At 36.9% G+C, this 23,928-nt stretch overlaps 1 protein-coding gene across 2 annotated transcripts in view; it reads right to left on the bottom strand.

Moving 5' to 3' along the window:
- Positions 1–23,928, bottom strand: part of pcxb (pyruvate carboxylase b) — a 292,116-nt gene that overhangs the window by 199,064 nt on the left and 69,124 nt on the right. For both annotated transcript variants that reach the window (XM_055211545.2, XM_073859309.1), the window contains exon 9: positions 2,053–2,215. In XM_055211545.2, coding sequence (XP_055067520.2) covers positions 2,053–2,215 — 163 coding nt within the window. The remainder of the gene's footprint in view (positions 1–2,052; positions 2,216–23,928) is intronic.

Raw genomic sequence — 23,928 nt, 5'->3', positions numbered from 1 at the left:
ATAAAATACAAGCAAATATTAAAGCTGCAAGCAGCAACGAAAGGGCCCTCGCACACATGCCCACCGCCAGCCGATGGCCTTAGGAAAGCAGTGAACAGTGGGTGATATGCATTTAAGTTAGTCCTTCCAGAAAAACAAGTTTTTTTGTGATTGGTGCGGGCAAAAATCCTTGATCTTGCGGCACGTTTTCTTAAAAAATACAATGGAATATGCAAGATATTTATGCAATTTTATGCAATGAAATTGTGGGAACTAGCAAAAACTGCGTGAACTTACAAAAACTGTTTGCAGCTTTTGCAGCTTTTCATTGATGTTCACACTGCGTATTTACGTCACTTCCTAACATTCCCATGACAACAGGGGACATGGCTGCGCATGTGTGAAGTAAATGCAACATTTTTCAAATGCAGGGATTATGAAATCATGCAAGCCCCAGATATTTTGAGAGCAGAAATCTGCAATTTAGGTGGCGAAAGTGTGGCGTATTAAAAAAATGCGGCCCCCGCATAAATATGCAGACTTTGGCTAATTATGCATTGAATCATGCAATCACATAATCACGTTTTTCTGGAGGGACTGTTAAGTGGGTAAATATAGGTGGAATATGGCAATGGTATTTTGATGTTACACACCTTCTGTTGCCAGCTAGTGGCGCTATAACCATAAGTGACAATTGGCATGTAGATATGTTCATTCCAGGACTCTTCTCAATCATGTAAAGTTTGGGAAAGATCGGACATTGCATAATCAGTGTAAAGCATGTCACTTCCTGTTGCCAGCTGGTGGCGCTATGACCATAAGTGACTATTGGCATGTAGATGTGTTCAGTCCAGAACTCTTATCGATCGTGTGAAGTTTGGGACAAATCAGACATTGCATAATCATATAAACATGTCACTTCCTGTTGCCAGCAGGTGGCGCCATAACCGTAAGTGACTATTGGGATGTAGATGTGTTCAGTCCAGGACTCTTATCAATCGTGTTAAGTTTGGGAGAGATCAGACACTGTATGAGTTCCAGCAACTTCCTGTTTTATAGCGAAAAATCTAATTTTGGTCGGTCGGAACAGCCACAAATTTTAATGTAGACTCAAATCGCTCGCAATTTAGCATTACAAAGGCCTTAAGACGAGACTCCCCAAATATGATGATGATCTGAAGAAAACTCTAGAAGTAGTTTATTAAAGTATGACAAGAACTGCGCAGAAACCACAAAATACTCAAAATTGCTGACTTCCTGTTTGGTTTACGGCTTTGCTCCAACCTTTTTTGAATGTGGAGAATAATAATAATAATAACTCCTTTAAGAACAACAGGGTCCTCGCACCTCAATGCTCGAGCCTTAACAAGTATTTTGTAAGATCTACATCAAATTGTGAAAGAGCAACGATAATTGAATAGAAAATGCATATTTTGTCCTTTAAAAGGGCAATTGGGATGATCTGGTCTTAATAGTACTACAATACACAGCCTAGAATAAGCATAAGTCTAGGAACGATGTACAATTACTCAGTTTTAACAGGCTGATATGTTGTGTAGTTTATCCACAGTGGCACCGACATTATACAAAGTCAAGTTTCATCACACATAGGCTGCGAGCTAAGTGCACTTTCTCAGCACCGCCCCGGCCCATCACAAACAGATGGATGAGGTTGATTGTCGTCACTAACAATAAAATGTCTGCGCTGGAACAGAACGCCACATCAAATCGAGCAGCGCGGAGTGCTGGTTGTCTGCTTTTTCGACTCCATAAGAGCCCTCCATGAAAATCGCTTTCAATCAATGCTGCCAGATGATTCATCAAAATAATGCCACTCTAAAAGTGTGCGAGCAATTCTTCGTGTGTTGTTTTAGTACGCAGACACATCCAGATAAATGTGGTCACTTTAATGGCCAGATTGTAAAATAAAAATTTAAGGCGTAAGGCATCTTGGTTTCTGGACAGAAACCCTATTCTTGCGTCAATACACCTATAAAAAGAGCCAAGTAGCCAGGGTATAAAAGTAGCCTAATGAAAGAAGGTGATGTTACTGTAATTCGCTAGCAGGCATACCTCTATGCGACCCGTGTCTGGTTGAAAACCACGGGAGGGGTCTTCTGTGGTGACCCTGCACTGAATGGCACAACCGTTGATGCGGATCTTGTCCTGGTCAAGACCCAACTCGGGTAGACTGCGGCCCTCGCATACGCGGATCTGGGCGTGCACCAAATCCACACTGAGAGAGAGAAAGAAAGAAAGAGAGAGAGAGAGAGAGAGAGAGAGGTATTATCAGCACTAACATATAAATAAACCCTGAAGTGGAGTGAAATTCATTACACAAACTTGAAACACCAATCTCACTTTATCTTTGACAATCACAGCTGCATAATAAATGAGCTGATCTTTTTCCTTTCGAAATGTTTATCCGTGAAGAAAGTTTGTTCAATTAGAACTTGCACCAGTATCAAACAAATCTACTTTGATTTATTTTAATCTATTATGATGTAGACACGCTCATTGTTCGTGACTGAACTGTGAGAGGCCGCTTATATTAATCCAAATCAATCCTTAAGTATTCATCCAATTAAAATCCTTAAGACTTAATTCGGACTCCATAAAGTCTAGATTAAATGGTAAATTACAATGATTACACAAAGAGCATTTGCCACAAGTAACTAATTCGCTCGCAAAACCACCTAAGGAAATATCTGGCAAATCACTTTAGGGACTAAGGCGATATGCTGCTGAATAAAGTCGATACACCACATAAAATTTTACTTGACAGAGAAAGAGAGGGAAAATGAGCGGTGGGGGAATACGCAAGTTATATTAAAAATAATTTTATATTCATAGCTTGAAATGGAGCATATGGTGGTTGAGAAGTTGCTTTGACACTTCTTGAAAGACAGGAGGTGAGCTAATGACTTGTTTCGCAAAAGCCAAAAATATGCTTAAAAACAGGCTAGCGTTTAACATACACCTGTACAGATCTTCCACTTGTCAACACAAGTGCGCACATCCAGTTTCTCCATCTGTCATATCTGGTGTCAACTAAATGTGAGAGTGAACTATTCAAAGCCTGCTAGATTTTCTTATAAATGTAATCTTTTTAATTAAAAACGATTTGCCGGTATGTAGCCTGCATATTCGTTTTCTTTCATCGTTAATGCTTTAAATGCCCAATTTGTGTGTTATTTATGTATCAAAATGATCTATTGCAATGCACAGAGCTGTTTTTATTATAAAATATCTTATACAGTGTGCAGTGGTGAAGAGGTCAGGAGAAATGATGAATGATAAACTAAAGCTTGTTAACCGACCTCCAGGAGTCTTCGATGAAACTAGATTCTGGTTTAAGTAAATTAATCCCTTCTTTAACATTTTAACTCTTGTTGTTTAATCTTATTTTCAGTGCTGCACTGTCATCACAAGTACAGTCTATGTTTTTCATCCCAAGATTTTTTATTATGTCACAAGACAATGTGTGGATTTTCTTTGTCTTTGCTTGGTATAATAAACAGGGTTCCCACACCTTAGTTAACTTCAAATTTAAGAACCTTTCAAGGACTTTCCAGGTCCTCAAATTCAAGGACTTAATGTGGGGACACGTTTCAAGTGAGATCAAGGTTACATCGTGTTACCTTTTAGGATAAATTGTTAGAGTTCCCATTCGAGGGAACTCGCGCTGCGTCACTGCGGTGACACTTTGGGGACGCCTCCAGGGGTAAGTGCGTCTGAATGTGTATATCAAATTCCACCAATGGTGAGGCTTAACGACAAAGACAGGGTGACGCGGGAGCCAGGAAGTTTATCGCTATCTGATATATTGCCAAAGACGGCGTTACAGAGACGCAGGAAGTATGGCAAGGAAGATGCAGCGTCTCGTTCCCTTCTCAGGAAACAACAGTTACATACGTAACCCGAGACGTTTTCATGTGTCAAACACAACTATGCAAAAAAGCATTTTGGTATGAATCAACATTCGCATAAAGAAGATTTAAAGCATTTAAAGTGAACAGTTTAGCACATGTGCTTAAAAGGCTAGAAATTGTATGATATTATCCTACACTACACAGAGAATAATATGTATTTTTTCCCAGAAAATCTTTTGCATAAAATAGATTCAAGCACTTTCAATGACCTGTATATATGTATGTATATTTTCAAAAACTTCCATGGGCCTTGAATTTCTTCCCCCAGATTCACAACTTTCAAGGATTTCAAGGACACGTGGGAACCCTGAATAAACAGAAATGTTTTTCTTTTGCGTTAAAAATATTTATGTACACACATCAACGCTGTCAAAGACGGATCAGCGAACAGAACTAAAAATGCTGTATTACGCACCAACAGGCCAGTAGATGGCAATACTACTTTGTAAAAAAAACACTACACGCCTGCCCAGATACAAATTCTACTACAAAGCGATAAATATAAACAATGAAGAGGGCAAAAGCGTTGAGTGACCCTAGACAATAAAGTGTCATTTTTTTAAAACTTTGTTGGATAAGCGCTAATAAACTCAGTATCTTGAGCAGCACAAACACAGTCCTATAGGCCACCATTGTTGCATTGGTTATACCTGTGCATGCCTATAGAATAGGGATGGGCACGAGTACTCGGACGTGGCATCAATAATCGATCACGAAAACAATGATCATGTGGGTTTATTTATTTATTGTGGTTATGGCGGCATTTGAATGTCTGGTTAGCATTACAAGCGCGTGTGGTAGTAAAGACTGGGTGCGTGTTTGACGTTGACCGGCATATGACATCAGTAACGTTACATGCATGATTCAAGAACAAACAGATAAAGTCCACTCGCCCACGCCGTGGCAACCTGCTGATCCGCGCAATGCTGTGAAGCTGACCAAACCTCACATCACTGAGGCGCTATGGTTTACTTCGGTAGAACGAAAATACAATCAGTCAGATGCAAAATGTACAGCGCTGTCACAAGTTCCCTCATATCATCTCATATTTAAACATCAAATGTTAAGAGATACCAGAGAGCGATACAAGCATATCTTGACTGAGAGCAGGTGAGAGGACGACACGACACAGCTAATCGCTAAAATGATAACAAAGCTGCTTAATGTTATGAAGTTTGTGCTTTGGCTGGACGTGTTTAAAAGTGCGGTGTTATTGTGCACATCCACAACGGGGTAGCCCCTTATGGAATGGCTGAAATTCCACAAGGGGGCGTATTTGTTCCTCAGACGTTGCACAATAAACGTGACATCCGAATATATTCATTATAAACTGTGAATGAAAAGTGAGATTCGAACGAATGTCCGTTAGTGAACTAATTGTATACACTATTTATATCGTAATTCGGTCAGAAATGTCAAGATTGTGAGATATACAAATCATTTTGGATTAAAAGGCTAGGAGTTCCATTTCCTTGGACTTTCAGGGATTTATAAACAATTTGTTTTGGACAATTTCACCGAAGCGGATAAAGGGAAGATTCTGAAGGTAAGTAAATATCCTAAATCGGCGCCGCCCGGTTAAGGTAACTAACAACTAGATTACAGTTTTATGACTGCTAAAAATCATATTATGCTTTGTGTGTGCCCTTAATGGAATCCCGAAAGTCTAAGCTTTACAACGATGTGCCGCATGACCGTATATTTTGAAGATTTAATCCTTCAAAGTTACAATGACGTAATGCAGCCTCACGTGCAAGGGAGGGGGTGTACCGTGTACGGCACAGTGTTCCTTATCAGGTTAACCGTTAAACTTTCTCTCAGTACATAACTTAGTTGAAGTCTTGCATTTTGTGCAGATTTATGCACGTTGTATAATACATCAGTCAGTAGAAGCGCATCAGTTTGTGTTTATTAACCCTTTAGTTTCACCTCATCACGCAGCTTTTCCTATTAGATGTTTCTGTTAAAAACATTTAATTCATTAACAATCTAGTATGTGTTTATTTTTCTGTCATAGTTTCTTCAAAATTAAGTTTTATTTGAGTGCTTTGAATAAAAATATTTTCATTTTCACCATGACGTATACGCCCAGATCCTTTGATTGCCCCGCTCCCAGTTAATCGAGTACTCGTTTTTCAGACCTATGGATTAATCGAAATGAAAAAATGACATAAATGCACATCCCTACCATAGACTGAATTAACACATGCGCATGACGTCACCTAGACCTGCACAATTAATCACGTTTTGAAAGGGTGCAATTTTCAATTCGCAAAAGCTGCAATTATTTCGATTAGGGACTATCAAATACACTCTTAAGAAAAAAGGTTATTCAAAGGTTCTGAAACGATGGTAAAGGTTCTATATAGATCCATAGCTTACTGAAGAACCATTTTTTGCTGAAATGGTTCTTTGTCTTGGCAAAAGGGTTCTTTATTTCCCTCCTTTTTGATTTTAAATTTAGTCAGTTATTAGTCCTGATTATTTTCACCTGTGAAAGCCCTGAATCATCAGTCCTGCTGAACTGCCTGCAGACTAACATCACAAACAGGTAAGAGAGGAAAATAATCATCATTTATTGTTAAAAACATTTTGAAACTTGAAGTTTTGTGTGTTCTTATTGTAATTTATTTATTTTATAACAGGTAAACTTTATACTGTAAGCTTCATTCCCTTTAAAGCAGGTAAGCTTCATATTGTTTTAAATGGTAGGAGACTCTGCTTTAACAATGACTTAGGATAATGATTTGTTAAAGTGTTCAAAAGCATATACATGTACATTGTACATTAAGTTTATTGATATTTCAGAGTTTTCATATGTGAGGTAATCTTTTTGGGAGTGAAGGCAGTGCGTATGACCACTTGATACGAGAGACACATATTGTATTTAAAGGTGATGTATGCATGTTTCTTTCAATGCTGACATTAAAATAATAATATTTACTCTTTAAACATTTTGTAAATTGAGGTTTTGTGTGTTTTTGATGTACTTTATTTCTTTTATAACAGGTCAACATACTGTAAGCTTCATTCCCTTTAAAGCAGGTAATCTTCATATTGTTTTAATTGATATATTTCAGGGACTCTGCTTTAACAATGACTTAGGATAATGATTTGTTATAGTGTTTGTTATAAAGCATATACATGTATATTTTACATTAAGTTTATTAAACTAATTATGAAAAGAATGTGGTACAACATGTGTTTATTTTTTTTATTGATATTTCAGAGTTTTCATGTGAGGTAATCTTGCTTATGCTGGGAGTGAAGGCAGTGCGCATGACCGCTTGATATGAGAGACACATCCTGTTTTTAAAGGTGATGTATGGATGTTACTTTCAATGCTGGCATTAAAATAATAGTTATTTACTGTTTAAACATTTTGGAGATTGTGTGTGGGATCTTGTGGCACATTTACTTGTGATAACAGAATTATTTTTCTCTGTTTTAGGTTGAATCGTGAGTGAAGCTCACGAAGGTATCTTGAGCAGAGTCATATTAAAACTTCTGTCAAATCATGTTTAACATACAGAATGTAAGCAAACTCCAGGCTAATATTAACTTGTTTTGTCTCCATGTCTTATCCTTTCTCCCATCTCCAACAGATCCAAATCTTGTTCAGCCTGATGCTCAACCTTGTATGATGATGACCACAGCCAGGTGATGGAGATCTTTGTTAATCACAGCCTGTGTCTCAAGATCAACATGACAATAGAAGACAATTTCTTATCTTACTATTATCTGACTAAATGTTCAGCATCATTGCAACAAAACAAAGAACATTGGATGGAGTATTGGAGTATTGGATGATCCCGTAAAGAAAATAATATGGACTTTTTTGGTGAGATTCTACAAATATTGACACAATCCTATTGACTTTTATTTTTTACAGTTAATAATGCATTATAAACATCCCATTCATTTGTATTCTATATCATCGATCTGTTTGTGCTAAAATGTATACATCTGAATGTAATGTCAATAATATGTTAAAATTCAGGATTTATTATCATTTGCATGTTTTGATGTTGCATGTCATGATTTTATTGATTGCATGTAATTGTTGTCTATTTAGAATGATTTTAATTGTCAAATTTGATTGTTAATTTTATTTAATATTGAAGCTGTTATTTAATATCCATATCTTATTTGAGTAGTGATTTGTTATATTTGCATAATAATTCATATATTTATTCTGATTGTGATTTTAATGCACATATTTATTATTGTATGACACCTCATGTAATGAAAAAGTGAAAATGTTCTGATGTCTTGAAGTTCTGTTTTTAAACTGTTAAACTTTATAAAGTGCTATAAATAAGAAAAAACTAAAAAAATAATCCTCCTGACTGCTGATAAATGAAAGGGTTCTTTATAGCACCACTGAGGTTCTATTTAGCACTTTTTCAAGGCAAGGTTCTATATAGAACCATCTAAAAAAGGGTTCTATATAGTACCAGAAAGGGTGCTGCTATTGTTACAAGCTGAAGAACCCTTATTTGGTACTATATAGAACCATTTTTCTTAAGAGTGTACGCTAAGAAGCACTAATGTATTCCTTGCCGTCTTGACGAAAAGCGCAACCAATAAGGGGATTTTAACACTACTTGTTATGTTCGAATGAGCAAAGAATTTTCTTAATTTGTCATGACAGATGTTTGCATCATGACAACTGTATAAAAAAAGGCCAGTTTGGCCACAATGTTTAATGCTTTTAAATGAACAGTACTTTTTCAGTTTTTTATTACTGTATGCTTGGTCTTTCTTTAATGCTGTTAAAGCACCACAACAAACCTGTAGCAGTAAATCACATTTTAAATCGCTATTGTGATAAAAAAGAAAATGCAATTCGATTTTTATTCTCAAAATGGTGCAGCCCTAATGTCACAGATTCACGTTTTTTATAGTTTACACAAAGAAAACAAATTGTTTTTTTTAAGGCTTTGAAACTAGTCTTCAAAAGTTTGCGTTTTCAAGACAGCCAAACCACATAAAACATTCCCAGTTTTGGCTGAAAATGCTGTTGTGTAAAGGGCCACTGAGATTAGGTAATAAAACTTTCCTGTCTGATGTTCTTCCTCTCCATCTCTTCTCTGCCTCATGCATGAGTAGAAGTGTTCACTCACAACACAGCTGACTATTTTTAAGTAATGGAGATATTTTACTGCGGATGAAAAAGGCCTAGTGATAGAACTAGTGACCTGGACCTAACCCTTGGATCAGTAACATTATTGGCATATTCATACTTGGATTTAATATTATCTGGTTGGATACACAACATTCTTTAAAGACCGAAATCCACACTATAAAGAAGCCTGACTGCATTTTTGGCATTTCTTTGGATAAAAAACTTCTCCATAAAAACAGCAGTCAATACCTTTTAAATTTTTGAAGAACTTAGGCAACCAATTGTGCACTTAACCAGAGCAGGACTTTAAACTGTTCGGAGACAGAAGGCAGTTTATGTCTAGTCTGCTGAAGCACCCAGCTAATAATCATCAACTTGTTCCTGGAGGTTGAAGAGAGGCTCAGAGCCCCAGCACATTAAACCATAATGAAAGTATTATTTTTCAACATGTTTCTGCTTATAGCCCCTTCCCCTCATTATCTGTGCATATCAAAAAGTGTGGGATGCGGTTGAAAACAAACTGATTATTCCTACAAAAAGAAACCTGAGAATGTCTGTAAAAAACAAGAAATTACATTTAGAGACGGGATATTTTTAGCAGCAGTTGCCAGAAAATACACCACTGACTTATTGCCAAACATAAAGTATTTATAATGTGAATGTGTACCTGCCTGGTAATCTCTATGGGAACCAATGTCCCCACAAAGATTGTTATGCCAGTAATTATTTCACATTGCAAGGAATTTCTGGTCCCCATAAGGAAACAAGCTTAAAAATGAAACAGAATAATGTTTTTAAAAATAACAAAGTTTTCTGTAAGGGTTAGGTTTAGGTGTTGGGTAGAGGAATGGGATAACTGTAAAAAAAAAAACATTCTGTAAAAAATGGCAAAATTCCAACAGCTGGGGTTACAGAAATTTACAGTTTTTTTCTGTAATTTTACATTAACACTGTAAAACAATTCTGTAAAAAACGGTAAAATTCCGGCAGCTGAGGTGCCGGAAAAATAGCGCAAAATAACTGGCACAATAAATTACAGAAATTTTCTGTAATACAAAAATACAGTTTTTCTGTAATTTTACATTAACACTGTAAAAAAATTCTGTAAAAACTGTAAAATTCCGGCAGCTGGGGTGCCAGAAAAATACCGTAAAATAACTGGCACAATAAATTACAGAAATTTTCTGTAATACAAAAATACATTTTTTTCTGTAATTTTACATTAACACTGCAGTGTTTCCCCTACCATTATATAAGGGGGGCGCCCCGCCCTCCTCACGGCTCGACCCGCCCCCCTTGAAGGTCAAGTAAATTTGATTTGATTTTCTTTATAGCGCCAGATAACAATTTGTTATTTTATTAAACAAACTAAATAGCCCTCAAGTAATATGTTATTTATCTTGTTTCTACGATGGAATGTCTTTTTTGTCTGTGTTTGCGCGTTTAAAATTATCCAATTGAGTGCGCACATTTATATTTTACTGTTCGGCTTAATCACTGCACGCGCGCTCTGTCATGTTGCGTGCAGCGCACGCCTCATAACTGAAAAGGTGACGGTATTTTCAAAGTCCTCCGTAGTTTTTTTTTTTGCATAAACATCAACAGTCACGGATGTTACTGACAGAGAAGACGAAAGTTTAGCATTAGCGTTTCCCACACACGCGCGCATCCTCTCCCTCTCTATCATGCTGTACAGTATGCCCGCACCACGCATGTGTTTTGTAGTAACCCTGTGTAACAGTAACAGTGTATGCTGTCATATTTCTGAATTTGCACCGAATTGTCTGCGCTATTAGGCTACGCGACCAGGGCTTGACATTAACACCCGCCAAATGCGGGTAGTTTTCGGCTCTGGCGAGTAAGACAGGCAATCCCACTAGCCACTTTGGCTAAAATATATTTTTTAATTGTAGTTTTCTTAAAAGTTATGCAAAATTATCCCTGCACCCAGCGCAACGTACTGAGACACGCGCGTGATGCAGCGGAGGCTCGCGTTGCGGACCAAGCGCCAACTTTTAACAGGAGAGAGCTCAAAAGCTGATGGATTTGCGAATGCACGGGACGCAGTCTGAGCGCATACAATTCCATGGAAGTGACTGAAGAGATTTAAAGTGCGTGCACACTCTCTGGGCTAGAGTGGAGAGAAATTCAGCGCATACCTGAATGCTCACGTCTCAGTTTTGTCCAAAATCAAAGGAAACCCACAAGAGGAGAGGTTCGCGCATCATTTTAATGTAGGCTACTTTGTGCAAAAATAATGCCCCCTCGACATTTGCCATTTAAAGTCTTAAATAACTTTTAACAGAAACCATGATCAAGCATATAAATTTTATTGCTGTTGTTAATAAATATTTAAAGTTTGTCTAGGGTTTTTTTGTTTATCTTTTTAGTTATTCTTCTACACCGTGCTCCACTGTTAATATATTAATTTAAAGTTAATCTATTTATGCCTTTCTAGCATGTTTTCATGCACCTAAATATATGATATAATCTATACTGATATTAACAGCTAAATAATGTAGTCTTAACTTGGGAGGTCAGTCTGCATTTGAAAGTCAATCTAATCTAGCTAAATCGAGTACAATTCCCTTAAATTTAAGTCATTTTAGGATACCAAAGTCAAGTTTAATCATATAAAATGTATTTTACCAGCAACAAAATTGTGACTAGTAACTTTGGAAAACAACTAGCCACTTTGGCTGGTGAGCAAAAAAGTTATTGTCAAGCCCTGTACGCGACATACAATAAAACTCACATTTGAAATAAAAAAGCTCATAACACAACAAGACATGATGAGAAAAGCAATAGCAGTAAGGCTTTAATGTAAATGTATGATTTTGTCAGACAATTATAAATCACGTTTATATATCAGGATTTCAGCAGAGTTAAAGGAAAAGCTGGTTGGATTAAACACAAGGTGTTACTGGATCGTGTTTACTCACTACTTTATAGTCTACTCGTTTATGTCTGACAACAGAACAGATAATTAAGAAACAGGATTATTCTCTTCAACAAATGCATCATTTAAAATTTGTTTATCATATAAATGTATTAACTAACATTGATGAACAATGAATGAGCAATATATTTACGTATATATACACCCGACCCCCCCCCCCCCAAAGCTGTAAACCTAGGGGAAACACTGCACTGTAAAAAAATCTGTAAAAAACTGTAATATTCCGGCAGCTAAAACCCACAAAATAACGGGCACAAAAATTACAGAAATTTTCTGTAATACAAAAATACAGTTTCTTCTGTAATTTTACATTAACACTGTAAAAAGAATTCTGTAAAAAAGGTAAGATTTTGGCAGCTGGGGTGCCGGAAAAATACTGTAAAATAACGGCACAATAAATTACAGAAATTGTCTGTAATACACAAATACAGTTTTTCAGTAATTTTACATTACAGTTTGTACAGTAAACAGTCAATATGTTAAATTTCACCTGTTCCCTCTAGCATGCAAGTTTTTACTTTGACGCTAATTTCCTCATGCTTTAAAATAGCTTGAACGTAACTGTACACACTGTCAGAATGAAAAGAACAAAGCTGTAGCTTTTCTGTCACTAGGGTGGTACCTTCAAGCTCCTTTTTGTACCTTTAAAGGTATTCAACACATTGAACCTTTTTGGGTACAATATTATACCCTAAAGAACCTACAGTATTGTGTGCCTTGTGTTTACAAGTTAAATGTTACAGGTATAACATAACATAACATTTAACTGTACCTTTTAAAAGGTACACAATAGGTCCTTAATGTACAGTAGTGTACTCAAAAAGATAAAACATTGTATTATGTTTTGAATACATGTAAAGGTACAAAACGGAATCTTAGGGTACAGAAAATGTACAGTTTTGTACATATTTTTCTGACAGTGCACCCCTTCAATTAGTTTACATCCAAATACAAATTAGTCCCCGCCTCTACTTAATCGCACCAGCTTGCACCATAGATATAAACATGTAAGTGTGATTGTGTGTGTGTACATGTGAGAGTCAAGAGTCAAGTTTTGTTATTTGAATGACCTTAAGACATCACTTTACATCAATGGGATTTCCTGTGTTTGCTCCCTCTTTAATGAGCAACAAGAAAGGATAAATAACTAGCCGAGCACAAGGGTCTCATGAATAAAGCTGAATGTGTAATGAAGAAATTGAATTAAGCATATTTTACAGACCTTTGCTTGAAACACATTTTGTAGGAAGGGCAATATTGAACGTGAGGGTAAACAATCTCCCAAAGCTTAGTTTACAAGTCCACTTTTTTGTGTTCTCAGAAACACACGCTGCTACGCATTTGCATCCATTTATTTATTCAGCTCTTTCCTCACACGCTGTTATCCATAAATCACATCCACTAGAATCTACACACTCTCAGAAATAAAGGTACAGAAGTTTCACTGAGGGCACCACTTCAAAAAGTACATCTTTGAGAGTACCTCAAATATACATATTGGTGCTAAATATATACATGTATATAATTATATGGTAGGACCTTTTTATAAGGTACAGCTATTTCTTTTGAGAACGATTGATTGATTGATTGATTCTCCAATTGTTCAGAGCAATTGGCTTACATGCAGAAAAAGGCCACATCCACACAAAGCCAGAGCTTTCCCTATCCAATCTTTGTTTTTCCTCATTTAAAAAAAAATGTCTGCAAATAGGGTGGCGCCTCAAGAAACATCTGCACACACAAAACCACAACAAACACTCAAATCGATGTAGATTATATGCCAGACCAGTATGTGGTGTTGTCATTCTGGCACAGAGATGAACCTTTTTGGGTAACACTTTATTATAATGTTCATGATTTAACATTAGTTAATGTATTAACTAACATGAACAAACCATGAGCAATACATTTGTTACAGTATTTATTCATCTTTGTTAATGTTAGTTAATAGAAATAAAGCTGTTCATTGTTGTTCATGTTAGTTCACGGTGCATTAACTAACGTTAACCAAATTTTAATAAAGTATTAGTAATTGTTGAAATTAACATTAATAAAGATTAATAAATGCTGCACAAGTGCAGTTCATCATTAGTTCATGTTAGTTAACTAATGTTAATTAATGAACATTATAATAAAGTGTTACCCCTTTTTGTTGTCCATAATCATATGTTGCTCAACGTAGTAGCCTGGGAGCTGAAGATTTTGCTGTAGTAAAGCTAATAGGCTCAATAAGAACACAAACACGTATAAGTCCGCCATAGCTGTTGTTGGTGCTTTTATGTGACGTAGCGATCTCTGACTAGGGTTGAGACGTGGGGTGATGACATCATCGCTTTAAAAAATATACGGATTGGCTCTATACACAAAACCGCATGGGTGCTGTTTTCAGATTTATCCACTCTGGGACCCAGTTTTTTTTAAAATAGCCGTTTCAGGCTCCCAAAATGACTGATCCATATATACGGAAAGGCCCTAAAATATTTTTTTTACGTATACAGCTTAATGCATCTTCGTGTGGACAGGCTCTAAATGAAGACTTCCTGAAATCTCCAGCTTCTTAAAAATTTCTCTCATTAGCAAGTAATCTAATTTACATTAAAACATTTAGCAGACGCTTTATCATAAGTGACTTACGAAAATGAAGAGAATAACAAAGCAATTAATCCTAAGAAAGCATTAATATGAGAAGGGCTAATTTATTGAATGTTTCAACAGTTGTTAGAGACTAGAAGAGGAATTGTTTTGTTAAGGTCACATTTTATTTTTATCTCTCATATGCCTCCTCTAGAGTTTCAAAAGGTCTCAGGAGGTATCAAACGGTGCACAGACTTCCCAATATACCAAGGTCTGCAGTCAAATGTGATTTTAATATGAACTAAAGAATGTGTCTTATCAAGTTGCTCCAAGACCACATTAACGGAGGTATGCTATCTACATTCATTTTATAGCTCTATTACATTACTGTTTGTCAACCATTTATTGCTATAATAATGTTTCATTTCTCCAAAAACAATTTTAGGAAAAACAACCATGGATAAAATTTATACCCGTTGAAACAACAGAGAACTCCATTAAGATTCCTGAGCTATGAAAGAGCATCTTCATAGCAATAAAGTTGTCCTTTGCAAATCAGCATAAAATACATTATATACCAAGGTTTATTTTTATATCATGAAAATGCATGAAAAGATTTTTATGGTGTATTTAAAATTCATATGTCTGTGTGCTCAGTTTAATGCATCAGTGAGATTCAACCTGAATACAACTTGTGCATAGGGCTGTCAAACAATTAATCGTGATTAATCGTTTACAAAATAAAAGATTATTATTATTATTATATCTATGTGTACTGTGTGTAATTATTATGTATATACAGTGAGGAAAATAAGTATTTGAACACTCTGCTATTTTGCAAGTTCTCCCACTTAAAAATCATGGAGGGGTCTGAAATTGTCGTCGCATGATGCTACCATGCTTCACAGTAGGGATGGTGTTCTTGGGATGGTACTCATCATTCGTCTTTCTCCAAACACGTTTAGTGGAATTATGACTAAAAAGTTCTATTTTGGTCTCACCTGACCACATGACTTTCTCCCATGAATCCTCTGAATCATCCAAATGGTCATTGGCAAAATTAAGACGGACCTGGACATGTGCTGGTTTAAGCAGGGGAACCTTCCGTGCCATGCATGATTTCAAACCATGACGTCTTAGTGTATTACCAACAGTAACCTTGGAAATGGTGGTCCCAGCTCTTTTCAGGTCATTGACCAGCTCCTTCCCTGTAGTTCTGGGCAGATTTCTCATCTTTCCTAGGATCATTAAGACCCCACGAGGTTAGATCTTGCATGGAGCCCCAGTCCGAGGGAGATTGACAGTCATGTTTAGCTTCTTCCGTTTTCTAATGATTGCTCCAACAGTGGACCTTTTTTCACCAAGCTGCTTGGCAATTTCCCCGTAGCCCTTTCCAGCCTTGTGAAGGTGTATAATTTTGTCTCTAGTGTCTTTGGACAGCCCTTTGTTCTTGGCCATGTTAGTAGTTGGATTCATACTGATTGTATGGGGTGGACAGGTGTCTTTATGCAGCTAACAGGTGCATCTAATTTAGGATAATAAATGGCATAAAGGCAGGTCTTTGAGGGTCAGAATTCTAGCTAATAGACAGGTGTTCAAATACTTATTTGCAGCTGTATCATACAAATAATTAGTTAAAAAATCATACATTGTGATTTCTGGATTTTTTTTAGATTATGTCTCTCAGAGTGGACATGAACCTACGATGACAATTTTAGACCCCTCCATGATTTCAAAGTGGGAGAACTTGCAAAATTGCAGGGTGTTCAAATACTTATTTTCCTCACTGTATATTATGCAAATGTAAACTTTTATTTTGTATGCCATTAATCACGATTAATCGTTTGACAACTCTAACTGTGCTTATTCAGTGTCAAACCACAGGTCAACAATCTTAGAAACCAACACTACAAGCAGTTAAATGTTCACTCATACCATACAATCTACAAACAAAAGATGTAAGTGATCACTAATGACATCAGCAGCTACAAACAGGACTGTCATTTGAATACTAACTCATACTTTCACCTGTGACCCGCATAAAACACATGGCTTGTCATGCCTTCAGGCATCATTCAATTTCAAACAGCATAGCTCGTAATTAATGTCTGCCTTTGCTGTTGAGCTGAAAACAGCGTGAGAATTTGAGTACGTGTGAGGTGTAGAATATCTAATCCTCATGTCAGAAATGAGTGAATGTGTCGGTGTGTGAGAGAGAATTTTTGAAATCACAGAGAGGGTAAGGGTGTGATATGCAATTTCTATTTTATTCTGTATGTAAGCCAAATTAATACATTTTTCCAAAGCGACTTACAGTGCATTCAAGCTATAAATTTCAGTTTGTCATCTCTTAGGACACATTGCTCTAAGTTAAAGGAATAGTCTACTCATTTTCAATATTAAAATATGTTATTACCTTAACTAAGAATTGTTGATACATCCCTCTATCATCTGTGTGCGTGCACGTAAGCGCTGGAGCGCGCTGCGACGCTTGAACGCTTCGATAGCATTTAGCTTAGCCCCATTCATTCAATGGTACCATTTAGAGATAAAGTTAGAAGTGACCAAACACATCAACGTTTTTCCTATTTAAGACGAGTAGTTATATGAGCAAGTTTGGTGGCACAAAATAAAACGTAGCGCTTTTCTAAGCGGATTTAAAAGAGGAGCTACATGTTATGGCGTAATAGCACTTTTGGGAGTACTTCGACTCGGCGCAGTAACACCCTCCCTCTCCCATTATGAGAGTGAGAAGGGGAGCAGACTTTTCAGGCGAGTCGAAGTACTCCCAAAAGTGCTATTACGCCATAACATGTAGCTCCTCTTTTAAATCCGCTTAGAAAAGCGCTACGTTTTATTTTGTACCACCAAACTTGCTCGTATAACTACTCGTCTTAAATAGGAAAAACGTTGATGTGTTTGGTCACTTCTAACTTTATCTCCAAATGGTACCATTGAACGAATGGGGCCAAGCCACATGCCACCGAAGCGTCGCAACGCGCTCCAGCGCCCACGCGCACGCACACAGACGATACAGGGATGCACCAACAATTCTTAGTTAAGGTAATAACATATTTTAATATTGAAAATGAGTAGACTATTCCTTTAAGCTACAGGAACCATTAGCTAAAGCTATAAAACTATAATGCAGCGTAAAGGCACATCCCAAAATGAACAAGATGTCATTTAGCCACCCTTACATTTATTCTGTGGTGCACAAACAGAGATGCTACTGGCAGCCTCAATCCCCATTCACCTCCACTGCATTGAGCATATTTTTTTGGATGGTACAAGGGTGAGTTAATAATCACAAATATTTTTTAAAGAAATCATATGTATCTGAACTGTAATGTAATGTTTATTTTAAAGCTTCAATCTATAATCCTTGCCTCTATATCGCCATCTCTGTTTGAAACATAAAATTGCAGGTTACTTTACATTACGTGTACACAACTGATATTTCCTGCTGAGTCCGACCTGACAGTTATAAAGCTTATCATTGTGTTTTAAATCAATAAGCAAAATTTGTGTTACTCTCCCTGTATAAAGTAATGACCACAGGTCAAGCTAATGTGGTTAATTCAAAGAGGTCACATAGGACAACAGACACCTAATACTGATCAGAGATGAGCGGTAACAGAGGTGACCTTAAGTGATTAAAGCCACAGCTTTCTCACAAACACACACCAATCGCAACAGTGCCACTAAGTTGCACACAGACACACAAACACACGTACATAGTCAAGAAGCAAATACTGCTTACATTTCCCTTTGTTTTCTAGCTCATCTGTGTTTCTTAGTCAGCTGATTGCAGAGACATTAATTACAAGCTTATCAATTTTATCAGCTACCCCACACTCATGAGTCACAGAACACAATCAGCAGATAATAGGATAATAATGAAAAGAAATAAACATAACATGAAAGAGACAATAAGGGCAACCAAGAGAGAGATAGAGAGAAAGAGGGAGAGAGAGAGAGAGAGAGAGAGAGAGAGAGAGAAAGAGAGAAAGAGAGAAAAAGAGCGCAAGGGGGGAGAGATAGAGAAATAGAGCGGCAGCTACTCATAAAGTATGTGCATCGCAATGTGTAATTCATCAGTTGTCATGGTAATCATGCGTTGTGGAAACTTATGATCATTGTTATGGGCTAGACCGCATGCGCAGATTACCAGTGCACACCTAAGTGCAAGCAGCTTTTACAATCACGTGAATCTCACAACAGTCCCAGAAACCCAAACTCGGATCACATCGTTCAGGTAGTCTTTGGTTCGGTACTCTGGTGTGCTCCAGCATTGGTTCTCAGATTTAATTTGTGTGATCAGGAGTTTAAAGTCTTTTCTGTTATGGTCACGAGGGGTGCACCAATAAATGCTGATATACACTAATAACACGTGGCCGATAACTATTCTGAATCACACAGGCAATATTATTCACAGCTATTTCATGTACTACGGCTTTTGATCAGTAAGTCCTTATCGATCTGAAATCACTCGTCAAACATAATCATTATACATATTCTTTATTATCATGAAAATACCTGAAAAGGTTTGAAGAACAGTAATATCAATATATCCTTAAGCAATTTCCTGGAGCTGCGTCATAGCCATAGATATGTGTAATAAAGGCTAGATGTGTTATGGCGGAGTTTCTAACGTCATCACCTGGTGTCCATCTTACCTCAGACAGCTCGCTCACTCATAGCATTGAGTTTAATGGTGCAGGTACATTTAAAGGTGCAGTGTGTAAATTTTAGCGGCATCTAGTGGTGAGGTTGCGAATTGCAACCAAAGGCTCAGTCCACTGCCCAACCCTCGCTTTTGAAACACATAGAGAAGCTACGGTAGCTGCCACCGGACAAACATGTCATCGACAGAGACAACTTAGTAAAAAAGTTTGTCCGTTAAGGGCTTCTGTAAAAAAATGGCAGCACAAAATGGCGACTTCCATGTAAGGGGACCCTCGGTGTATGTAGATAAAAACGTCTCATTCGAGGTAATAAAAACATAACGCTTCATTATGAAAGGTCTTTATAAACCCCTGATAATATAGTTTTGTATATTATTTTGCATTTTTGTCAAGAGATCCTTCTAAAAATTACACATTGCACCTTTAAATGACCATAACTTGCTCAATTTTCTACCGATTTTCGAACAGTTTGGTTTCATACAAACATTATTAACGTGGCTATAATTCTGGATCCTTGAACATGATTCATGAAAATGATTAATTAAGTATGCAGTCTCATAGGTACATCTCTGATATTTATAACAAACCAAACCATTTAAAAAAATCGGTAGAAAATTGAGCAAGTTATGGTCATTTAAAAGTACATGCTCCATTAAACACAATGCTACGAGTGAGCGAGCGCCAAATGTGGATGTTCCACTCAATTGGCGAGACATCTAGCATTTATTATACATATCTACCGTAAAACTTCAAATAATAGCCCGGGCTTTTATTTTCCCAAACCTATCATTACACCAGGCGTCTAAAAGAGACAGGCGTCTATAAGAGACAGGCTTTTAATTTAATTGTTCCAGCATGACAGCAGGAGGTTACCACATATTACGTTTTATTTTTAATTTGAATGTGTTTAACAAATTAGTTCGTGTAATAACAACAGTCTTAAATTATTGGCAGTATAAATAAAGCAAACAAGGATATGTTTTTTTATTGGTTGTTGCGTGAAATCTTACCCAGATACAACAGTGCTATTTTCTGATTGGCTATTGTGTAGCCTCTTTCTTTTTTTTTGTATTGGCTCGCTCGACTAGAACTCTAGGGAAGACGGGCTTGATAGAGAGAGAGAGCAGTGCGGCCAGATACATTTTGGGCGCTGCAGCATATTAAATATGATAAATAGTGTTTCCGCGTGAGAAATACAATGTGTGGCGAGAGTGCATGCATGACAAAAGACTGAAAGCCCGGCTATTATCAGCGGCCCCAAAACACTACCGGCCCACCGTGAAAAGTCCTGACTCTCCCGATTGCCACTTCGCTACTGTTATCATCACCTCAATCCTTGCGACGAAGCTTGTTGTGTTGTCATAGTGATGAGTAAAGGAACGACTGCGTCTGTCACGTGACATCTACCGGTAAGCAAAAAAAACTTTATCGTGTTCAATCTGCACCATAGAACTGTCTTAAACAGACTATCTGACGGGTTTTAGAAGATTAAATACAACCCGAAACTAAAAAACAGACCAGGCCTTTATTTGAGACAGGCGTTTATTTACCCAAACCTGTCGTCACACCAGGCGTCTAAAAGAGACAGGCGTCTATTTGGGACTCGGCTATTATTTGAAGTTTTACGGTATGGTCATAGCTGCATGTGTATAGTTACTCGTCTGCAGCGCACATTGGGTTTCTGCACAAGAGCGCCCCCTGGCTTCATTGAGAAGCATAGGCAGCATCATCGGCCGATATATCGGTGCACCCCTAATGGTCACCTTATAGTGATTGTTTGTTATTTACAGAATTTTCACATTTTTGTAAGATATATTTTCTAAAATCAAAATAAATCACTTTTTTTGGCAATTTACAAAGAACTCAACAATCAAAATATATTGTGATTATTATTTAATAAGTGAAGAACGAAAAATGTTGACAATTCTTATAAAAATGTATCGTCATAATGGTCAAAGCTGTGACAATTAATCGCAATAATCACGGCTATTTATCCAAGTAACACCTCAGGCAAATTTTATAACTGTGACAATCCTACACAGTAGAGCTGCACGGTTAAAAGTTTAAAGATTATGATCTCGATTCGATTCCCCAAACGATCTTAATCCAGCATTTCTACGATTCAGGTAATTATATTTTCAAAGAGAAAAGACGCAGTCTTGGCAGTTCTCGCGACAACATCAGGTATTGCGCAAGCCAGATGTGCTCAAGTTCGCTCCACCGGTACTGCGGATGCTTTCGCAAAGACGTTAGACAGAAAGAAACAGAAACTAAAGAGAATGAATGAGGCAGAGCAATGCGCAGGTATGACTGACAAGAACCCTGACATTGTTTTGGTACCAAAAAGAGGATCTTATTCCGGAGTGTGGGCTTATTCCAAAGTATTATGTCTCATTTTTTGTCATCTTGTTTGTTAACCTTAGAGCTGTCACGGTTATGAAATTTGGCTGACGGTTAATTGTCTAATAAATTGTGAAGATTATGACGTTTAATTGCCTGTTTTATTGCTTTGATATTTAATTCGCATATTTTTTTGGTTTGTTCATGAAATAAGGTTTACCTGGCAGTAAATATTAATACACATAACACGTATTTAAAAGTATTTATTTAATGAATATATTTTAAAAAATCTGAAACTTCTTCATAAGAAATAAACACAATAAAGTGTCTGAAAAATAACTGAAAATAAAAATGCAATCTAAATAAACGGACTATACCAGTAGCCAATCCTACTAAGGTCATATTAGTACTGGACCACATGTCTGTAGATTTCTTTAAATGCTGTTTTTTACACTGTGTTGAATGGCTTTGCAATGTATCACTGTATTACACTGTCAGTTAAGAAGCGCCATCTGATACAGTGTCGTTAACACAGGCGCTGCAGCTCCCCCTTGTGTTTTTAGAGAGATGTGCAATCATTGTGGTGATCTGAAATCATCGTGATGAGGTCAAACAATCGCGAATAGACGATTATTTTATCATTGTGACAGCCCTAGTTAACCTTATGTTGTACATTTTTACAGCTTTATTGAGAATTGTGATCTTTATTTTAATCATAAGATTTGTGCAGCTCTACTCCACAGCCCATCTATCACCTGGAATAGTAAGTGGCCTAGGCATGTTCTTTTAATGCAATCTACAAGATTATGCCAATCTTTCTTATTGTATCCGAATCTTAAATTACACCTTCTAGCTTTAAAATATACAGACACACAAGCACATTTTCCCAAACAAGTGCAGGGTCTCACAACATGGGGTGCAGAAACACATACCTGTACTTTGCTTTATAATTCACATGTATAAACGCCACAAATGCAAAGCATTTTACCTCCTGACACAATACAACCTTTACAACTGCTGGCAATCACAATGACTGACATTTTTTTCATTGAGGATGTCAAGTGCTGAATAAACAATGTACTCGATTCTTCCTTTCAACTCAAATGAAAAGAGGAATAAAAACAAAGATATGGGAGAACAGATCAATCTCAAGACATAAATAAGGTCCAGGGCACATGCAATAAGGAGCCAGGCACCATTATGAGGTGGAGGGGGTATTGACTTTTTGAATATTGAAATCCACTGCTTATTATTTGCAAATGAAAGTCACAGAGTGAACACCAAATCCCAAATGAAGTCTGTGGACACCGAATCCCAAATGAAGTCTGCAGCTCACTGTATTCTCATGGAGATTCATAAGGACTTTCAATATTAAACAAACAAAAAAAAATAACCTTACTTATACTGTGAGAAATTAGAATTGCCGTACTTCATTTGCTCCTTTTATTTAATATATTTTCAAAAACACAAATAAAGTTAAAGGGCCCTATTTTAACGATCTAAGCACATTGTCTAAAGCGCACAGCGCAACGTCTAAATGGGCGTGTCCGAATCCACTTTTGCTAATTTAACGACAGGAAAAATGGTTTCTGCGCCGAGCGCATGGTCGAAAAGGGTTGGTCCTATTGTAGTGGGAGTATTTTGGGCGTAACGTGCAGTAAACCAATGAGAGACTCAGCTCTCATCCCCTTTAAAAGCAAGTTGCGCTGGCGCTATGTCTAATCCCTATGTAGATGACGAACTTTGTAAACTGAAAAACTAAGCGGAGGAAGAAGATCCCCAGTTTAAGATTAATGTTAAATAATTGTGTTGTTTTTCACTTGTATTGAAATTGTTATTTTTTTATTAAAACCTTTAAAACCCGTTTTCTTTTAGTCATGGAAGTAAAAAGCAGGCTTGTAATTGCTTTAAATGTATGGCTATCCAATATCATCAAAACATAATTTACAAGTATGTAAGATAAGGTTTGTACTCTAAAAATACTTTATTTGTAACAAACAGGAGATAAAGAATTTACAAACGGCTCTCCTCACGTTTCAGCACTTTGGACAGCGTTTTTTTTAGGTAAGAGTTTTTTTAAGCATTACATAAAAATGTTTCTCATCTCACCATATCCACAGGTACAGAGTCATCATATACAATAAATCCGTGAGGTAGCATTAAAAAAAAACATTTAAAAACAGATGCATTTTTGTTCAAAGCAAAGCATTTATTTACTTACCAGGCTGCAGGTGAAGCAGCTCTTTGCGCCTTCTAACGTCTCATAATTAGTCCTCATTTATGTCCAAGAGACTTAATAATAATCTTTTACATTCAATCCTTTAATCT

This window comes from Misgurnus anguillicaudatus, chromosome 21, assembly GCF_027580225.2.
Source record: "Misgurnus anguillicaudatus chromosome 21, ASM2758022v2, whole genome shotgun sequence".
Lineage (NCBI taxonomy): Eukaryota > Metazoa > Chordata > Actinopteri > Cypriniformes > Cobitidae > Misgurnus > Misgurnus anguillicaudatus.
This window is presented reverse-complemented; position numbering and strand designations above follow the sequence as displayed.